Below are 18086 nucleotides of genomic sequence, written 5' to 3' on the forward strand. Positions count from 1 at the left end.
GTCAACGTCCATTCTCCCATTGCCCGCTCGTTCGTTATACAGTTCGGCCGACGACGACGAGGACAACGGTGTTCTGCGCGCAGACAAATTCGTGTTAAAATCCACAATGAAAACAAAAACATTCCGTCACTTTTCGTCGTAAATCGCTGTGCTAGGAAACTTCTTCTGCCCAGAAAGCCACACATTGCAGTCGACAGTCAGCCTGCGCCCAGCAGATTGGATAGTGTTTTCCCCCCCTATAGTTTAGTTAGCTACGTCGACAGCTTTCTCCGCTGGAATAACTAGAGGTTTTGCTTGGAAGTGCCACTCGGAAGGGCGGATCGAATTCAAACCGGGTGCGGGGATAATGCGGCGCTGCTAACGATGAGCCCGAGAAACATTGTGCACGTCGTGGAAGAGAACATCCGCGGCAAAGTCAGCTGGAGGAATCTGCCCCTAGAACTGCGGAAGGTAAATTATTCAGCGTTGATTCAAGTTTATTTGGAAGAAACTTTAGTTGCTTCATGGGTGTTTTCTTATCTTTGCAGGCCCTGCATGACAATGAGAAGCGCTACGAAAAGTTCATTCTCGAGTACAGCCTCAAGAACCAACTTCGCTATCGCGGCAATTTAGGTAAGGTAACTACAGTGCCTCAAACATATATTTATACGGGGCGCTGTTTTCACATCAAGGTTGTATGAAACCTACATAATTTCATATGCAATAATGGTAATTTTGTAATTTATTGTTTTATTGATAACATTAGCCTGATAGTCATACTGAATTTATCCAAAATAATAAATAAGGTCGTACTTGCCATCTATTGTTCGCAGAGGCACGTCCACGTACGAAACCATGGGTAGGACAAACGTTGGCAAATATTTTGTGCACATTGAAGCTAAGAAAAACTTTAACCCTATGGAATCCTCGACGGGAAATTTCAAGTTACTGTATTTCACGGGCTAAAACGCAAAGGTCTGACATTTTGGTCGGGTTCGAGTTGAGGAAATTCTTCTGTTTTCAAGCGTTCTAACAATATTTTCAGGTGACTTTTCCGCTCCACCGAAGAAATAACATGATATTCTTAGAAAACTGGCTTGTTTTTTGACGTTAACTACGTCTTACGGCAATATACTGGGTGTTAAATGAAAATCTAAAATGTTGCGAAATGTCTTCACCTTAAGGAAGGCTGCAACTATGACACTCGACTAAAATTCAAGGGTTTGTTCACAAATTTCATAACGCCAAAAATGACCATTTTTGACACCCACCCATCCCCTCGTAACGCATTTTGTATGAATATTTTTCACATTTTGTATGAAATGTAACAACTTAAAGACACCCACCCACCCCCTATAGCGTTATGAAATTTGTGAATCAGCCCCAAATGCAGAAAATTACTTGGCGTATTTAACGTCATGCGGTCGTGTCTTGTACACAACCCCCTCTGATTTTCCACTCTCAAACAATTTGTATAGAATTGCAGTAAAAGTACTAAGTAGATTTGATACTAGGTTTCTTTCGCTGACATCCCTTTGCTTCTTTCCTCATTTTCCTACCAGTTGTTACTACAATACTAAGAGAGCTTTCCATCTTTATGGAGCTAGTAGCGACTGAGTGCCTTAAAATAGGAAATTAGAGACCTCTTGTCTGAAAAAAGAGTCCTAAAGGAACCAGAAAGAGGCAGAAAAGAGTTTCAGAAGATTTCTTAGATAAGCTAAGATAATCTAAAAACAAAATCAATTGAATTTCGGGATAGCATTTCGCAGGATTTTATAAAGGAATTTCTCGAAAAACATGGAGCCAAATTGCTATACAAGTTTGTGTAGGAATGATCGGAGGAATTATTGGAAAAATTGCTGTAGTATTAGCTGCTGTGAAAACTTAAATAAACTTTCAAAAATTGCATGGGAATGTTTTGGAAAACTGTTTTAAAAATGTTTGCAACAACTGCAAGAGTAAGACCAGGATGAAAAGCTGGGTAAATTCCTTAAACAAATGGATTTTTTCGAAGAACTACTTGAGAAATTTAGGGATAAATCGTAGATGAATTTTTGAAGTAATTCGCATGAACAGGCGGAGGAATTCTTGCAGGGTTTGTTGAAAAACACCTCAGCTACTTTTTTTCAAAAACTCTGAAAATACCTTTGAAGATCTCCTCAGGAAAAAAAAATGTGGAAATCTTAGGAAACAACTGGAGAATTCAGCTGAAGGATCAAGGAAAAAATATCTGGTGGAAATTCTAGAAGAGTTTTGGAAAAGAAAATTAAGGTAATACGTGAGGAAATTACTTGAGCTAGTAGCTTTGGAGTTCTCAAGGAATCCTGGAGCAAATTCTTCTGAGCATCCTTTGAAAAATCTTTGAAAGAATTTCTGGAAGAATTCGTAAATAAATTTCTAGAAGATTTTCGAAAGAAATTATTGTACGAGATTGAAAAAAAAAATCAAATCCTGGAAGAATTTCCAAAAAAGTTTTTGTTAATGTTCTCTGACTAAACTTTTTGATTAGTCGTAAGTTGCATTTCAACAATGATATTCAGAGAAAAAAAAAGAAATTAAATTTTGAAGGGACCTGAAGGACGTCATGAATTCATTAAAGGCAAAATCCCGGGAGAGTTCTCACGATCAGTTATTACAGGTTGTTTTTTTTATTTCTTTATTAGTATCATTCTAAACATTACATTCATTTGTTATATCCAGGTGTTCTGTGTTATTAGACAACACTATCATCCTCATTTGGTAAAACAAATTTAAGATTATATTAACATTTTGTTAACAACATATTACATTTCATTTGCCGTAGCAGTTCAGATTTTTTACAGGTGAGTTGATTTCACCTGCTTATAAGCGAAAAAAACACGTTTTCAATTTACTTAACCTAATTTAACCTAAATATATAACGCATTAATCGTGGCAATAGAAGATTGTAACGATTTTCGCCTGAAATTATTAATAATTTTATTTGATATTTGTTCCATATTTCAACATTGGATATTCTATGTGACTCATTGGTACTATACCAGGGAGGAAGCCTCAGAATCATTTTCAAAATTTTATTTTGAATTCTCTGCAGAGCTTTCTTCCTGGTATTACAACAGCTAGTCCATATTGGTACAGCATACAACATGGCTGGCCTGAAAATTTGTTTGAATATCAAAAGCTTGTTCTTAAGACAAAGTTTTGATTTTCTATTAATAAGGGGATAGAGACATTTTACATATTTATTACATTTGGCTTGAATACCCTCAATGTGATTTTTGAAAGTTAAATTCTTATTTAGCATGAGCCCTATAGATACTTAACTTCTTTTGATCAATTTATTGGAACCCCTCTGATCGTGACAACATATCTACTTGAAGGTTTCAAATAAAGAGCTTTCGGTTTATGTGGGAATATTATTAGTTGAGTTTTGGAAGCACTAGGAGAAATCTTCCAGTTTTGCAAGTATGAAGAAAAAATATCCAAACTTTTTTGCAATCGACTACAGATGCCACGCAGACTTCGTCCTTTGGTGGAGAGGCCTGTGTCATCCGCAAACAAAGATTTTTGACATCCCTGAGGTAACTCAGGTAAGTCAGATGTGAAAATATTGTATGATATTGGTCCCAAAATGCTGCCTTGAGGAACACCAGCTCTAACAGGAAGTCTTTCAGACCAGAAGTTCTGATAATTAACCTGAAGTGTACGATTTGACAGATAACTTCGAATTATTCTAACAATGTATGTTGGAAAATTAAAGTTTTTTTTTTTAATTTTACGATCAAACCTTCATGCCAAACACTGTAGAATGCTTTTCTATGTCTAGAAGAACATGACCAGTAGAATAGCCTTCAGCCTTTGTTGGAACGGATCAAATTTGTTACACGCAAAAGTTGATAAGTGGTCGAATGTCCATGGCGCAATCCGAACTGTTCATTAGTAAAAATTGAATTTTCGTTGATGTGGGCCAACATTCTGTTCAAAATGACCATTTCAAAAAGTTTACTGATGGAGGAAAGCAAACTGATTGGACGTAGCTAAAGGCTTCTGCAGGATTTTTGTCTGGTTTTAAAATTGGAACAACTCGTACAGGTTGTAATTTAGCAATCTTTGAACGATTACTGACGTAATGTGTCTACTACCTAAAACCTGGATTTATCAGGGAATTTCAATATCAACCATGCAATTTTTTTGAGGCCTTAATTCATGGTAATGGATTGACATATCTTCATGAACGGTTTTTAAAATTATTCGAAATTAGAAAAAAATGGAAAACTGTTTTTGGGCAATTAATCCGGAATTCTAGGCACTTTCACTTTAATATATTGAAACAATCAATAAATCAATTTCAAGGCTGGTAACAGGTCTCTTTTTAGAGACTTGGTCTCTATTTTTATGCAAATCTCCATAAATTTTCTCTATTTTTATGAAAGGTCTCTAAGGTCTTTTTTAAGCAAAATGGTCTCTATCTCTTTTTTCTTTATCTTGCTTGCAATCAATTCTGATGCAAAATTTTGCAGGCTGTAGAGAAACCTTCAAAGACTGTTACGAGACTATGCAATTGATTTCATGTGGATTACTTTCCCTAACTCCTACATTATATCTTCATAAATTTCTCCAGAATTTGCTTCAGCAAATTCTCGAGCAATTCAACGTTATCATTTTCAGTAATTTGTTCAGAGATTATTTTGCAAAATTTTCCAAACACTATCCTAGGACTTCCTTCAGATATTTTTCCACTGATCCTTCAACCGAATGTTCCAGTTGTTACTCTAGGAGATCTGTCGAAGCTTTTTACAGAATTTCTTCCAAGAAAACCCGCAAAGGTTCATTCCAGAGTGTTGAAAAAAATTGTACAGAATTTTTTTCCAAGAAATCCACCAAGATTTCAAACGTCAAACGTTCGGCTGTGCGAATCTCGGTTTCCCAATTTCAACCGAGATTCAGCTAACAAATTGTCCGGTTGCTTAGCAACGAAGCACGATTTACTGATACTCGGCTTTTATTTGCTGAGATCCCAGGAAATGTGTTTGCCGACTACTCGGCTGTGCGGATCTCGGTTAAAATTAGCCGAGATTCGGCATTCTGAATTATGTGTGTATGGTAATTGGCTTGTTTATGGGTTTCCAGTTTTTTACATATTCTGAATCTACGTTAAAAATTGAACTAGATATCTAAATTTCACAATTTTCCGTGACCTGTAACTATTTCTAAAACACGTCTTAAATAAGTATGGAAATCATTTTTGAATCACCCCTCGACAAATTTTACTTCTTGACGGGCTGTCATTATGTAAATTGAAATGTCATTGAGTCGCCGGATTGAAATCTGTTTTAACAATTTAATTTATATTAAAGTGCAATAAAATCGTGTTATACTTAGAAAAATGTGCTCTTACGATTAAGCTACAAAAAACTATGAATTTTATTCACTAAACAAGCCAATTCCAAAGAATTTGCGTGTTTAGGGATATCCTGTTTTTTTACATATGCTGTGCTGATTCTTCGTTGAAAATTGAACCAAAACCCAAAGTTTGATAATTTTCCGTTTAGTGAAAAATCTATTTTCACAAAAATGTTTAAAATTAGTATGGAAATCACTTGTGAATCACCCTTCGGAAAATTTTACTATGGGATGAGCTGTTAGTATGTAAATAGAAATATTAAGGAGTCTGCAGATTGAAATCTTCATTTATCATTTATAATGTCTGAATTGAGATATGTAACCGCAATAAAATTGTGTATTACTTGATGAAATATGCTTTGATATATTTTGATTGGGTTTCCGTACGATGGAACTCCTTGAAAAACATCTTCTGAAAATCCTGCAGGATATTATCCAGAGTTTCGATTGATTCGGTTTATTTTTTCATTTATAATAACAATTTAACTAAAAATTCCTCAAAGGTTTAGTCAGGACTTTCAAACATTTTTAAATTTTGAATGATCATGCACTATTCATTTTTGGCCCGCGTACAGTGTAGAAACCTCAAATGGTATCCATGGACCGTTTGAATACTTAATAAGCGTCTTAAGACACCTTAATGGGCAAAAAAAGAAAAAAAAATATATTTGTGATAATATTTTCCAATAAAAATTACGTTCATCGCTGTTTTCTAAATTGTGTTCAAAAAATTATAATCATATGACCTGAAAAAAAGCCAAGTTATTTAAAATATATCTAATCATTACATTAAATCGTGTTCTTTGCTTCATATTTAAATAGGTATGTTCCCATCAAAGTAAACTCAAACAATCCATAAAACTTTAATAAACATAAAATTAATTCATTTTTTTTAAGTAGAACTATTTATAATTGAGACCCTGGTTAATCAAACATTTAAATTTTGTATTTTTGATGTATGATTATTTGTTCGCATATCATTTAAAAACGTTCAAATTTTCAGGCTGGTAGCGACTGAGTGTTATGAAAATATGAATTTTGGCGACCTTTTGCCTGAAAAAAGATACATAATAAAGACCAAACCGGCACAAAAAAGAGATCAAACAAAACAAAATCTAACAGGAATCAGAAAATAACAGTTTGATCCCTCATGAAATCAGACCAGAGACTTGGGATTTGATTCATTTGGAGATTATTTCCCATGGAATCCCTTCGAGAATTTTCCTATGGAATTTATAAAAAAAAAATGTTTTGAATACCTCAGGAATATAACCTGATTTTTGGCAGTCTCAACTACCGTGGACGTACCATATTTGACGCGGTTAAGAAAATTCTAAATTCAAACATTTGTCAAATCGTTAAAATCTGTCCGATTTTGTTGAAATTTGAACTTATGCTAGCTGAACTATTATAGAATTAAGAAAAAATCAGTAAAAAATTATCAAATGTTTTTTTCTTCATGTTTGATTGACTTTTTGTGGAACACATTAGGTTCCTTAATTGACGCATCAATTCTTCAATGTGCCTAATTTGACGCACTATGTTCCTTATTTGACGCACTAAAAAATAATTGCTAAAGTTTAAAATATACAAGAGTTTCAGTATTCAATAGTTCAATAAATTGAAAAAAGCGCTTTAGAGTGGACATAAAAGTTAGAACCTTTGGAAAAAGTTTTGAATGACGTCTCCGGTAGTACTTTTGCTATGCGTTTAGTTAAAGTGTAGAAAATAAAACCGGCGATTGAGTTCAATCCATAGTCAAGCATTATTGTTTAGTTTAATGTATATTTGTCGTGATATCAAACAAGGGAAAAATTTGAAAAGTACGTTGCGCTGGAACGGGGAAGGTAGTTGCTAAAATAAGGACAAATTGGTCAAAAACTACGCCTACTTGTCCCATGTTCTATGTAATCCTTATGCACCGCGGGACAAATATGCGTAGAACCAACGGCAGTATTGGCCTCGAAATAGATCGAGAACCATATATGGGGTCATACATTAAGTACGTCATGTTATTAGGGGGAAGGACTGCCCATAACTGCATATTTGTCACATTCGACATTTTTGACAATTTCGAGTTAATACCGTGGAACATCATCGAATCATCAATACTTTCGACTACCTTAATAAAATCTGTGAGATTATTCCAGAAATTTCGGAAAAAATACCAAGTTGTCACATTGCTTAATATAACTGCATAACAGTCACATTGAGATTATACATGGGACTCGTAATGTTTTTTGAAATTTTAGGGCCTTCCCATACTGACGAGAAATTTACACTTGGTACTCCATTTACTCAGTGCCTATTTTCGTCGAATGTTACAAATATGCAGTTATGGGCAGAGGAGGTGTTCTGCAAGATGTAACGAATTATACAAGTTCATCATACATTTTAATCCATATAAAAAGTGTGACTTGGGGCGGATGGGCGGGGTAGTTGTAGAAAATGTTATGTTTTTGTGAAACATATCTCATGGACACCCCCTATTGTATAAATTATACGAAACAAACCATTGAACCTACACCTCACCTCCTGACGCATTTATTGAAGCTTCCCTAAAACATTAGGGGACATCCATAAACCGCGATAAATTGTACAATTTTCAACCCCTCTCAACCTTGGGCACATTTATTTTATGAAAAGTGCAAATATTTTGTATGAATCCTTTTCCTTTTTTTTTTTTTGCTTTTCCCTAAACCTCCTCCTCTTCCTAAAAACGTGACGTAATCTATGGATGACCCATTTACATGTGATTACATAAAGCAATGGGTTGTTCTGCGGACGGATTTTTTTAATGCAAGCACCATAAATATTTCCTTTCCTATTTTCGATTCAACAAAACATGCTGAACAAAATAGCAAATAATTAGGAACATTGTGTGCCTAACTTGACGCACAAGATTTTCATACAAAAATATGTCTTAAACCTTGAAAATAGAGAAATGTCGACGTCAATTTATGAATAAAAGAATATTACTAACTGTTGTTGATGATATTGCTGTAAAATAGCACAATATTTTCATGAAAATTGATTAATAATATTTAGCACATTCACTAAGGAATGATAAAAATGACGCACTTGTCGGATGCATTTTCAAATAATTTTTATTTTTTGGCTATTATTAATCAAAAATAAACTTTTTTTGATTGAAATCTTTCAATAACATGTAATTGAAGATTAAGGAATAAATTTTCGAATGCTAGTTTGAACTTGAATTAATTTATAATAAAATTAATTAGAAAATGCGTCAAGTTTGGACCCGCGTCAAATATGGTACGTTCACGGTACATAAGTTTACTCAGAAATCACTAGGAATACCTTTAAAGATTCTTTCTGATATGTTTCAAGAAAGCTCTAAGTCTTCCAGGATTTTGCCCAAAGATTTCCTCAGGACAACCACCAAGGACTCCCGTTTAGAACTTCTTCAAACATTCGAAACGGAATTTCTCCAAAGATGCCTCCAGGAATTTCTTACAAAATTATCCTTCAGCATTTCTTTGAGATTTTATCCAGGAATTTCTTCAGAACATCTCCAAGAATTACTCAGAGATTGCTTTAAAAATTTCTACAGAAATTTCTTTGAGAATTCTGAGATCACCATCAGAAAGCTGAGGAAAAATTGCGTAAGATAGGCTACAGAAACTAGGTGAGCAAAGGTATTTACCCTATGATATGAACGATTTTCTAAATCATGTTCTACTATTTTGACGTATATGGCGAGTGCAATCAATGCGAACATATTTATTGTACAACAAAGAAACAAGTTTTCAATCGTTGGTGTATTATTTGAGACAGATGAAGAATAGGAGTATTAATTTGAGTGAAAAAATCTGGCGGCCATCTTGGATTTTGACGCCATCTTGGTTTTAAGTATTAGAATGAGTTTTCACCTTGTTTGCACTCAACATGTTGAATTTCAATGCTACCGTTACACTTATTCTTCTTCTTGTTCTTCTTTTTCCTCACGTTACGTCCCTACTGGAACAGAGCCAGCCCTTCAGCTTAACTAGTTTTAAAAACAAATGATCAAATAGGATTTTTTTAACGCTTTTTTGCTACCTGAATGATTCTCCTGCATATCTTCGAGTTGTAAAATAGCATTATTTCTTTCATTTATTTGGTCTAAACCATTTATACAAATGAACAATCAGTTGAACAGCTGAGATAAGATAAGAAAGATAGAATCTGACTGTTTTTTTTTAACGGAGGCCTTATAATTCAACATGATGAGCACTGAGATGGTAAAAAATCATGCAACTGCTAAAAACCAAGATGGCGTCGAAAGCCAAGATGGCCGCCAGTTTTTCTAACCTCGAAATTATACACCTGCCTTTCGGAATTACGTCCACATTAGAACAAAACCTGCTTCTCATCATTCAATTTCGCTATTTTTCACATGAATGTTGGGCGATACTAAAAACGATACTTTATGACTTAGAAAATAAAGGATGTTTTTGCTTCAAAATTTAAGACTTTCATTATAAATTAATGCACTTTTGTCAATGTTTTACGTTAGAACTACAGATATTACCACAAGGCTTACTAATGTCCCGACACGCAATCTATAAACTTCATACAATGAACAACAATGCATAGGGTAAAAAAATGTTTGTTTAATCAATGTTTTTTGATCGTTTTCATTTATTGAATTTATTTATTCATTATTTCTGAATTCAAAGATATGTCGAAGAATTATATGTTGTCAGAAATCGCATTAAAAAATAAGATTCCTGTTTAATAACCTGGATTTATAACTAATAAAGCTGAGTATCAGGCTCGATTCCAGTAGGGACGTAACGTCGTGAAGAATAATAAGAAGAAGAGTATACGTAACCTTTTTTATTGGTAGCCTCTAAATTCGACATGCTGAGTGCTATTAAGGTGAAAAATTGATTCTACTACCTAAAATCAAGATGGCGCCAAAATCCAAGATGGCCGCCAGATTTTTTCACTAAAAATAATATTCTTATTCTTTAGTCGACTCGAATAAAACACCAAAGGTTGAAAACTTGTTTCTTTGTTGTATAAAAAATGATGGTAGTATTGATTGCACTCGCCATATACGTCAAAATCGTATAACATGATTTAGAAAATCGTTCATTTGATAGGGTAAATACCATTGCTCACCTAGTTTCTGTAGCCTATCTTACGCAATTTTTCCTCAGCTTTCTGATGGTGAAAAATCGATTTTTCTAACAAAATTCAAGATGGCGGCCAAATTCAAAATGGCCGCCAAATTTTTTTCAAGTTTAAATGAAAGCTATATCCTTTCTCTATACGATGCCACTAAGTTTGCTATGTGTTCCTAGCGAAATATGAGACATATCCCGTGAAGAAGAACCCAAGATTTATCTAAAAATGAGCTTTTTCGCAAACTGTTCAGCTAGCTGGCGTACGACGGGTCCACCAATTTGAGAAAACAGAAAGGACCACCCTTAAGTTTTATCGAAAACTAGCGATCAGTGACATAAAATTACAATTCTAACGATGGGTGCCGATGGCGGCCTGGTTTCAGCGAGAATTGCTCACCTAGAAAGCTGAAAATTTCACAGAACACTATTTTTATGATAAGGATGGTAAAGAGCATATGAGAGATTTTCAAACATTTTTAAAATTTGAACCGCCCTAGTACACAGTAATTATTAAATTTTAAGGATGAAGCATAATGATTAATTTGAAAACTCTGTTCAGTACAATACGGTGATCGAAGCTCTTTTTTTCTGTTTCTGTTCGGGATGAACCACTGCGACCAGTTTTCTTTGATCTTTTGTGGTATACCCGTGTCCTTTGTTTAGTGCATGTTGTTCCACTCCATTACTATTGAGAAATAATGAAGTAGTCGTTTTTTATACAAATATCATTCTTTACCATTTTGCATAGAGCCTCTTTAGAAAAAGATACCGCTATTTATACCTTTTGGAGAAAACAGTTTGTCACCATTAAACTCTCAAAAGCGCGCCCCTTAATCAGGTTCGGCCACTAAGCTGGTTGAATGATACTGATTTTGACCATGCATCGGTACTCTAGCGTATCAAATTATTGCTTCTACTTATAAGGTTCAAAGTCGTTTTTTGAAACTGTGAACAGGTTTCATCGCATGAGACATTTAGATTCCTTGAAACAAAAAGCTTATTTTAGAAGTTAAGAGGTCTGCTACTCCACTGATTCGGAATCGTTTCCCTCCTAGATATCAAAAGATAAACTCTTGAACTTGGAAAGAAATTGTCTCATGCGTTGAAACCAACCTCAGATGCTGATTGAGCCATTTTTCCACTTCGACCTCCTCATCATCTAGGACAAATAGGTGGGTCTTAGTGGCTTGCTACTCTCTTATACTCTTCCGACCGTAACTTATAAGTATTCACAAGAACAGATACAGCAAGAGTACAATTTGGTAGATCTTACCCCGTAACGCACCTCGAAAAGGTGATCAACCCGCGTTACGGGTAAAACGATATAAAAAAGCATGAAGTCTCATTATCAAATACAATTCAGTTGAATAAAACTTAAGCTTTGATATTTTTCCACATTTAAATAGCTTCATCATGCATTGACAAAATATGGAAGCTTGGTACACTATTATAACATAATTATTTTGTCATTAATTTTTATCCTTCTGAAATTAGAGTACTTTTTTGTAAGCCCGGGAAAAAAACTGGAAATCTCAGGGAATTTTATTTCTGTAAACGAATAGATACACTGTGAAGATATCTGAAGGAAAAAAAATCCTCAAACGTAGTTATGATTACGAGAGACATAAAAACATTTTGAATAAATAAACAAATTGAACAAATCCTTAGCGATTCTACAGATAATTATATAAAGTATGAGCACTGGCTTTTGCTGGCCTAAGAGAAAACATTACAGGGTGGCCACCGAACCAGGAAAAACGGGAAAAGCGGGAAAAAGACGGGAATTGGAATCCATCGGGAAAAAGACGGGAAAAACCGGGAATTTGAGATGGTCACCGGGAAAATAATTCTGAACTAATATCTTCATGCTCTTAATTTACAAACCCCCGAAAATAAGTTGTAGAAAGTGGATATGGTTGATAGTATTGACATTAGACATGTGCAATCATATACAAATAACACTTAAACATTAATGATTCATTTCTATTTTTTATTATTAAGTATATTTTACTACACCAAACTTCTAAGAAATGTTTCAAGTTGGTTTGCAATGTTTCGAAATATTTTATTATTCGTTTTATCTTATATGGGCTTGATTTTTTTCTAACTTATCTGTCCCAAAGTTTTTGTTTTATTGTAGAATTTTTATGCATTCAAAAACATTGGATTCATAATTGTCTTTAGTTACTGAATAATACATCAATAAAACCGGATATTCTTGAAAGCAATGCGTTATTTATAAGAGCTTCTAAAGTATCATTAATTATCTAATCGATTCAATATTGTATAAGTAATTTGAGATACATGCTTCAACATGTGCGGATTTGTTTCATCCTTACCTTAAACGTTTTTGTTTTAGTGAATACTTCATTTTTGTGAAGAAAAAAAACCGAAGGATTAGGAATTGAAACCCTTTTATATGTGGTAATAAGATGTGAAAAGGGGCATATCTATATAAATTAAAATGGAATGGTGTTTGTATGTCACGAGTTGACTTAAGAACAGTACGACCGATTTGAACCATTCTTTCACTTTTGTCTTCCTCCAGGGCTCCGACGTGTTTATGGAGAATAATATTTTTGGAAATCCCCAGAGAAAACGGGAAACGGGGTTAGAAACAAAACGGTGTAAGTAACAGAAACCTTGTTTTGACGAAATCAACTTTAAAGTTTTTTTTCAGAATTTTTTCATTCTATACTAATTGTACAGGAGTCATAAAACAAGCCAACCTTTTATGAATAATACTATTTTTCCCTCTGGACAAAAAAACACTTAAAAGTATTATCGAAAAGCTTGATGAAGAATTTTTTAGTGTATTCAATTAAAAAACCGACCATTTTGCGTTTGGGCTACTCAATTGAAAACCGGGAAAGTTTTGAAAATTTTACCGGGAAAACCGGGAAAAAAGCGGGAATTTCAAAATCGATATTTGGTGGCCACCCTGCATTATTTCTTAAATGTATGGAAAGCTCTATATACACCACTTATACGTCAAATGGAAGCATTCTATCCATTGATTGAATTAAAATATTTGAACTAATCAAATATCTGGTTGTCACTTTGAAAGTCGTGTTGGTCAGTACCTATCGAACACATTTTTCAAGTCGGTTCCTAAATGAGTAGTGTTTGATCCTTCGACCTTGATGCTTGCTCCTGCGGGGACGGGCGATAAGGGCAGGATCGAACATGTCGCGCGTTGTTTGCGTAGAGAAATGAAAAAGCGCCGCGGATCGTTAGCTCCTGCGTGGGCGAGTAATGAACACTTGTTCGGCGTACATGCGAGTATCGAATAATATCGCGATTTCGATTAGGCATATTATATCATGGATTGCATCACCAAACATTGGTGACTCCCAGATCTGTATCTTATCCCACTAACCCAATAGCCTTTCCATGACAACTGTGAAGATGCAGAGGTGTTCTAGGTCTCTAGTAACAACAGTAGTCTAACTAACATTCCTTCGCTTCCCCGATGACCGTAAGGACGTGGCCGGCGCCGTTATTGACTTTTAAATTTTGAGCTCTCGATTTGTGCACATTAAGAATGGTAAGCTAATCCCAAGCCCCATTTATTAAATCTCTGTGCAACTCCGATTGTTCTGGTCAATCACGGAGTAGCAACTACGAAATGTACGGTCATCTATGCTTATGCTTATTGCGTAATTTGTATTATATATTTAGAAATATTACATTTTAATAATAGTACTAAATGTGATTGCTAAAATAATGTTTAATGTTATTAACAAACTATTTTACTACATTATTGTGTGTCATTCAAACACTTATTTATCCAGTTATTGAGATTTCCCACGCGTCGTTTAATACAAAAAATCTTAATATGGGGAGTTTGTGAACCAACACATATACCTATCATTTGATATTTCTTATCAATATAAAGTGAAAACAGTGCTCTGTACGAATATGAATTTGAGTCATTGCTGAAAGAAATAACATTGAGGTGTGATGAGCTAATTTGTTTTATGTCTCTTTCAGTGCACACCACATTCGGCAATGAGAAGTTATACTACGAAAAGCTGATCGAGGAGAACATCAAGGCCCTGCATCTGTTTCCGTATCACCTGGCCGACATAGTGGCCAAAGGGCTCCGGTTGACGCCCTTCAACTACTACATAGGTGAGTGCGTTCCGATGTTTGCGGGAGATAAGACTTTTAAAACGCCAACTGTTTGTTCTAGATATGCTGGTGTTCTTGTTGAACAACGACAAGAACTACGATTCGTTGCCAAACTTCACGGCGGCCGACTGTCTGCGGGTGGTCGGAATTGGGCGCAACGAGTACCTAACGATTTCGAGTGATTTGAAGACGAGTTCACCGAAGCTGTTCTTCAAGCGTAATCCGTACTATCTGCTGCCCAAGTTCCCGAGGCGGATCGTGATCGAGCCCTGGTGGAAGGTGGAAGTCGGTTACGTGCTGGAGAGTGATGTGCAGTTTTTGAACCAGGACGAGTTGTCAGTGCTCGATCGATTGATCGATTATGGTGCTCAGACGGCTGGGGCGTTGGACTACGAAGTGGTTCACAGTTTGTATCGCAAGGGATTGATCTATCTCGATGTGCCAATCAGCGGAGAGGACAAGATTAGCATACCTCCGCTGCAGAACTTTGTGATGAATCGAGTCAGTGGCGATTACTTTGAGAACTTGCTGTACAATGTGTTCGTCACGGCTGATGAGCAGTCTACAATAGCTGACGTAAGTTTTAATAATGCCACTTTATGAATTCAGAGTTTTTTTTTTAAGGACACTACACGTTAATGCTTCCAGTGGGCAATTTGCCCTTTGAAGGAAGCACCACACTAGACAACGGACTAGCATGCAACGCCCAGTTGCACGGTCGGAAAACAATCCACTCGAAAAGTTTTTCGGTCTGAGGCGGGAATCGAACCCACACTCCCTAGCACGATGCGGCTAAGTGCCTTGGTGACACTAACCGCACGGCTACGAAGCCCACAACAGGTCTCATTTTAGAGACCTGATCACTACTTAAATGCAAGTCTCAGAAAATCTCTATTTTTTACCATAACGCCAGTTTTCTTTTTCCTTCTTGTGCTTCCTTCTCTTTCAGAAATACCTCTGCAGATTTCTCTACCATTTCTATGAATTTGTCCAGAAATTCATCCAACGATTTTTTTGAGAAATGTTTTGTACAATTCCTTCAAAATTTGCTCCAGTAAATCTTTTAACATTCCAACACATACTAGTTCAGAACCTGAAAAATGTGCGCAATCTTAGTTTTATTTTTGGGTAGGATGTCTACTACCTGGAAAAACCTGGAAAACCTGGAATTATCAGGGAATTTTATTCAACCTGGAATTCTCAGGGAATTTAGGCTACACTCAGGGAAATTATTTTGAAGCAGTAGTTCATGGTAGAATATTGTAGAAATGTCGTTTTCGTGGCACAAAGTCCTGTCAATCAAAAAAAATTTGGCTGCGTTGCTATCAAAACGTTAGTTGACATGGCTGATGCTGTTAACGATTTGTATTTATTGAGTATAAAACATGTTTAACCAAGGAAGCAGAACTTAAGATCGCCAAGTTGGTAACGGCAAGCAATGTTCCAGGTTGGTGTCGTTCATGAGCATATGATACATAAGTGTAAACATTCCAAATTCTTATGGAATACTTCCAGGACTGCTACCAGCGATTTTTCAATGGATGCTTAGAAGAATTTCTTTAGAATTTGGTTCAGAAAATCCTAGAGTATTCCAACGCTTCCACAAACGTTTATGCTAGAGTTTTAAAAAATAGCAGAAATTTTCACAGAGATAACCCTGAAAAAAATCCTAGCAATTATCACAGGATTTCGTTTAGATACTTTTCCACTGTTTTTTTGTTGAAAACTAACGACTACCAAACAACAAGGCTATTCCTCCATACCGCAGGCTATTGACTGAGTTCGCTACCAGCCAGCTCCTCTCTTTTATTTCATGTCTGGGTAAAGATCAGTGGCGATTCCCTAACCTCAAATCTACCTGTTCCACGAATAGAAATTCTTGAATTTCAGAAACAAATTTGCATCTATTGAGAAGAGATCTATTAGAAAGAACGATTCCAATAATTTACTGTTTGCTTTACAATCTAATTCTGCCGAACTAACCATTTTTTGATTCGTAGAACAGGTAAAAAGTGAGGTTACGAGTCGCCTCTGGTAAAGATATCTACAATTCATTCACTTAAAATACTACCTCTACAATTCTTACCCATAGACATCTCCACTACAGGGTGTGTGATGTACCTGCTCTCCAACATTTTTCACCGATATCTCCTATTGTTTCTTCTTGAAGAATTTCTACAGATCCTTCAGGTTTTCTTTTTTATTCCAGAGTTTTGGAAAAAAAAAATAATTTCGACATTAAAAAAAAAAAAAACCCTACAATAATTCCTTCGACGATTTTTCATTTCTTCTAGGCATTTTCATTTTGATTCTTTTTTTTTTATTCATCCACGATTACTCTCAGGAATTGCTCAAAAAAACATTCAGGCATTGTTCGATGAAATCTATTATAAACTTTTCCAAGAATTCCTCGATGAATTTGACCTGGGATTCCACATTAAGTTCCTTCAGAACTTCTCACAGCATTTCTGCAGCATTTCATCATAATATTACAGTTGCGGTTCAAAGATTTTTCTAAAAAAAAATCAATTCCAAATATCCATGTATTCTTCAAAAATTTAAATCATATTCCACACCAGTTAATACTACAGCAATTATTACAGTTATTGATCATTCACAGATGTTTTTTTTTCCAGGGATTCAGTCCGAATTGCTTCTTCTAAACGTCTTGTAGGACATTACTCAGAGATTGTAGTTGTTTTCAGTTATCTTAGCAATTTATAAAGAAAATCCTAAGAAAATTTTTATCAAGAACATAGGAGTTCTTTCAGAGATCCTAGTAGAAATTCATCAAGGTATCCTTAGAACTCACACAAGTTTCAAAAGAGATTACTCTAGGATTTTCTTTGATATTCCACGTGAAATTTTTAACAGTTTTCTTCAAATCAATCTGAAATACTTCCTTTACATTCCTCTGCAGACATTCCTGCTTCATTGGAAAATGTCTGAAACGATTTTTGTATGGATTCTTAATGGAATCTCCAAAGTAATTTCTGTGAAAAATTCCAGATTGAATTTTCGAAAGTATTTAAAACGATTTTTTTCTAAGAATTACTTGGAAAGTTCATTAAAAATCAAAACATGCTCTTGAAGAGATCTTCAAAATAATATGTGAAGGATTAAAACGAGCAGTAATACTTGTATTGTCACGAGGAATTCCAAAGGAGTCTTAGGAATAATCTTATAACAATCTCTGTTCAACTTATGAATCTAATTCTCATGTCGTGGTTCCTTTTAGGTTTCTTTTTGTACCACCAAAACGAGGTCTTGGTTCATAATTGTTTCTTCTTCAAGCAAGAAGTTTCTAAGGTCCTTATTTTCGAGGCGATAAATCGCTACCAGCCCTGAGTTTTCCAAGATATCAATAAGGATAACAATACAAAACGTTCTTCAGAGAAATACTCTGGGTACTTCGAAAAGCTATTTTTTCCTTAAGATCGAATAGTCTGTTTTTGA

The 18086-nt window shown here is 35.1% G+C and overlaps 1 protein-coding gene across 1 annotated transcript in view; it reads left to right on the forward strand.

Moving 5' to 3' along the window:
- The first annotated feature begins 29 nt into the window (after nt 1-29).
- Nucleotides 30-18086, forward strand: part of LOC5571258 (protein FAM91A1) — a 31428-nt gene continuing 13371 nt past the window's right edge. Inside the window, exons 1-4 of the mRNA XM_001653506.2 lie at nt 30-450; nt 528-612; nt 14490-14630; nt 14692-15206. Of these exons, the coding sequence (XP_001653556.1) occupies nt 364-450; nt 528-612; nt 14490-14630; nt 14692-15206 (828 nt within the window). The 5' untranslated portion in view covers nt 30-363. The remainder of the gene's footprint in view (nt 451-527; nt 613-14489; nt 14631-14691; nt 15207-18086) is intronic.

The sequence above is a fragment of the Aedes aegypti genome, chromosome 2 (genome assembly GCF_002204515.2).
Source record: "Aedes aegypti strain LVP_AGWG chromosome 2, AaegL5.0 Primary Assembly, whole genome shotgun sequence".
In the NCBI taxonomy this organism is placed as follows: Eukaryota; Metazoa; Arthropoda; class Insecta; order Diptera; family Culicidae; genus Aedes; species Aedes aegypti.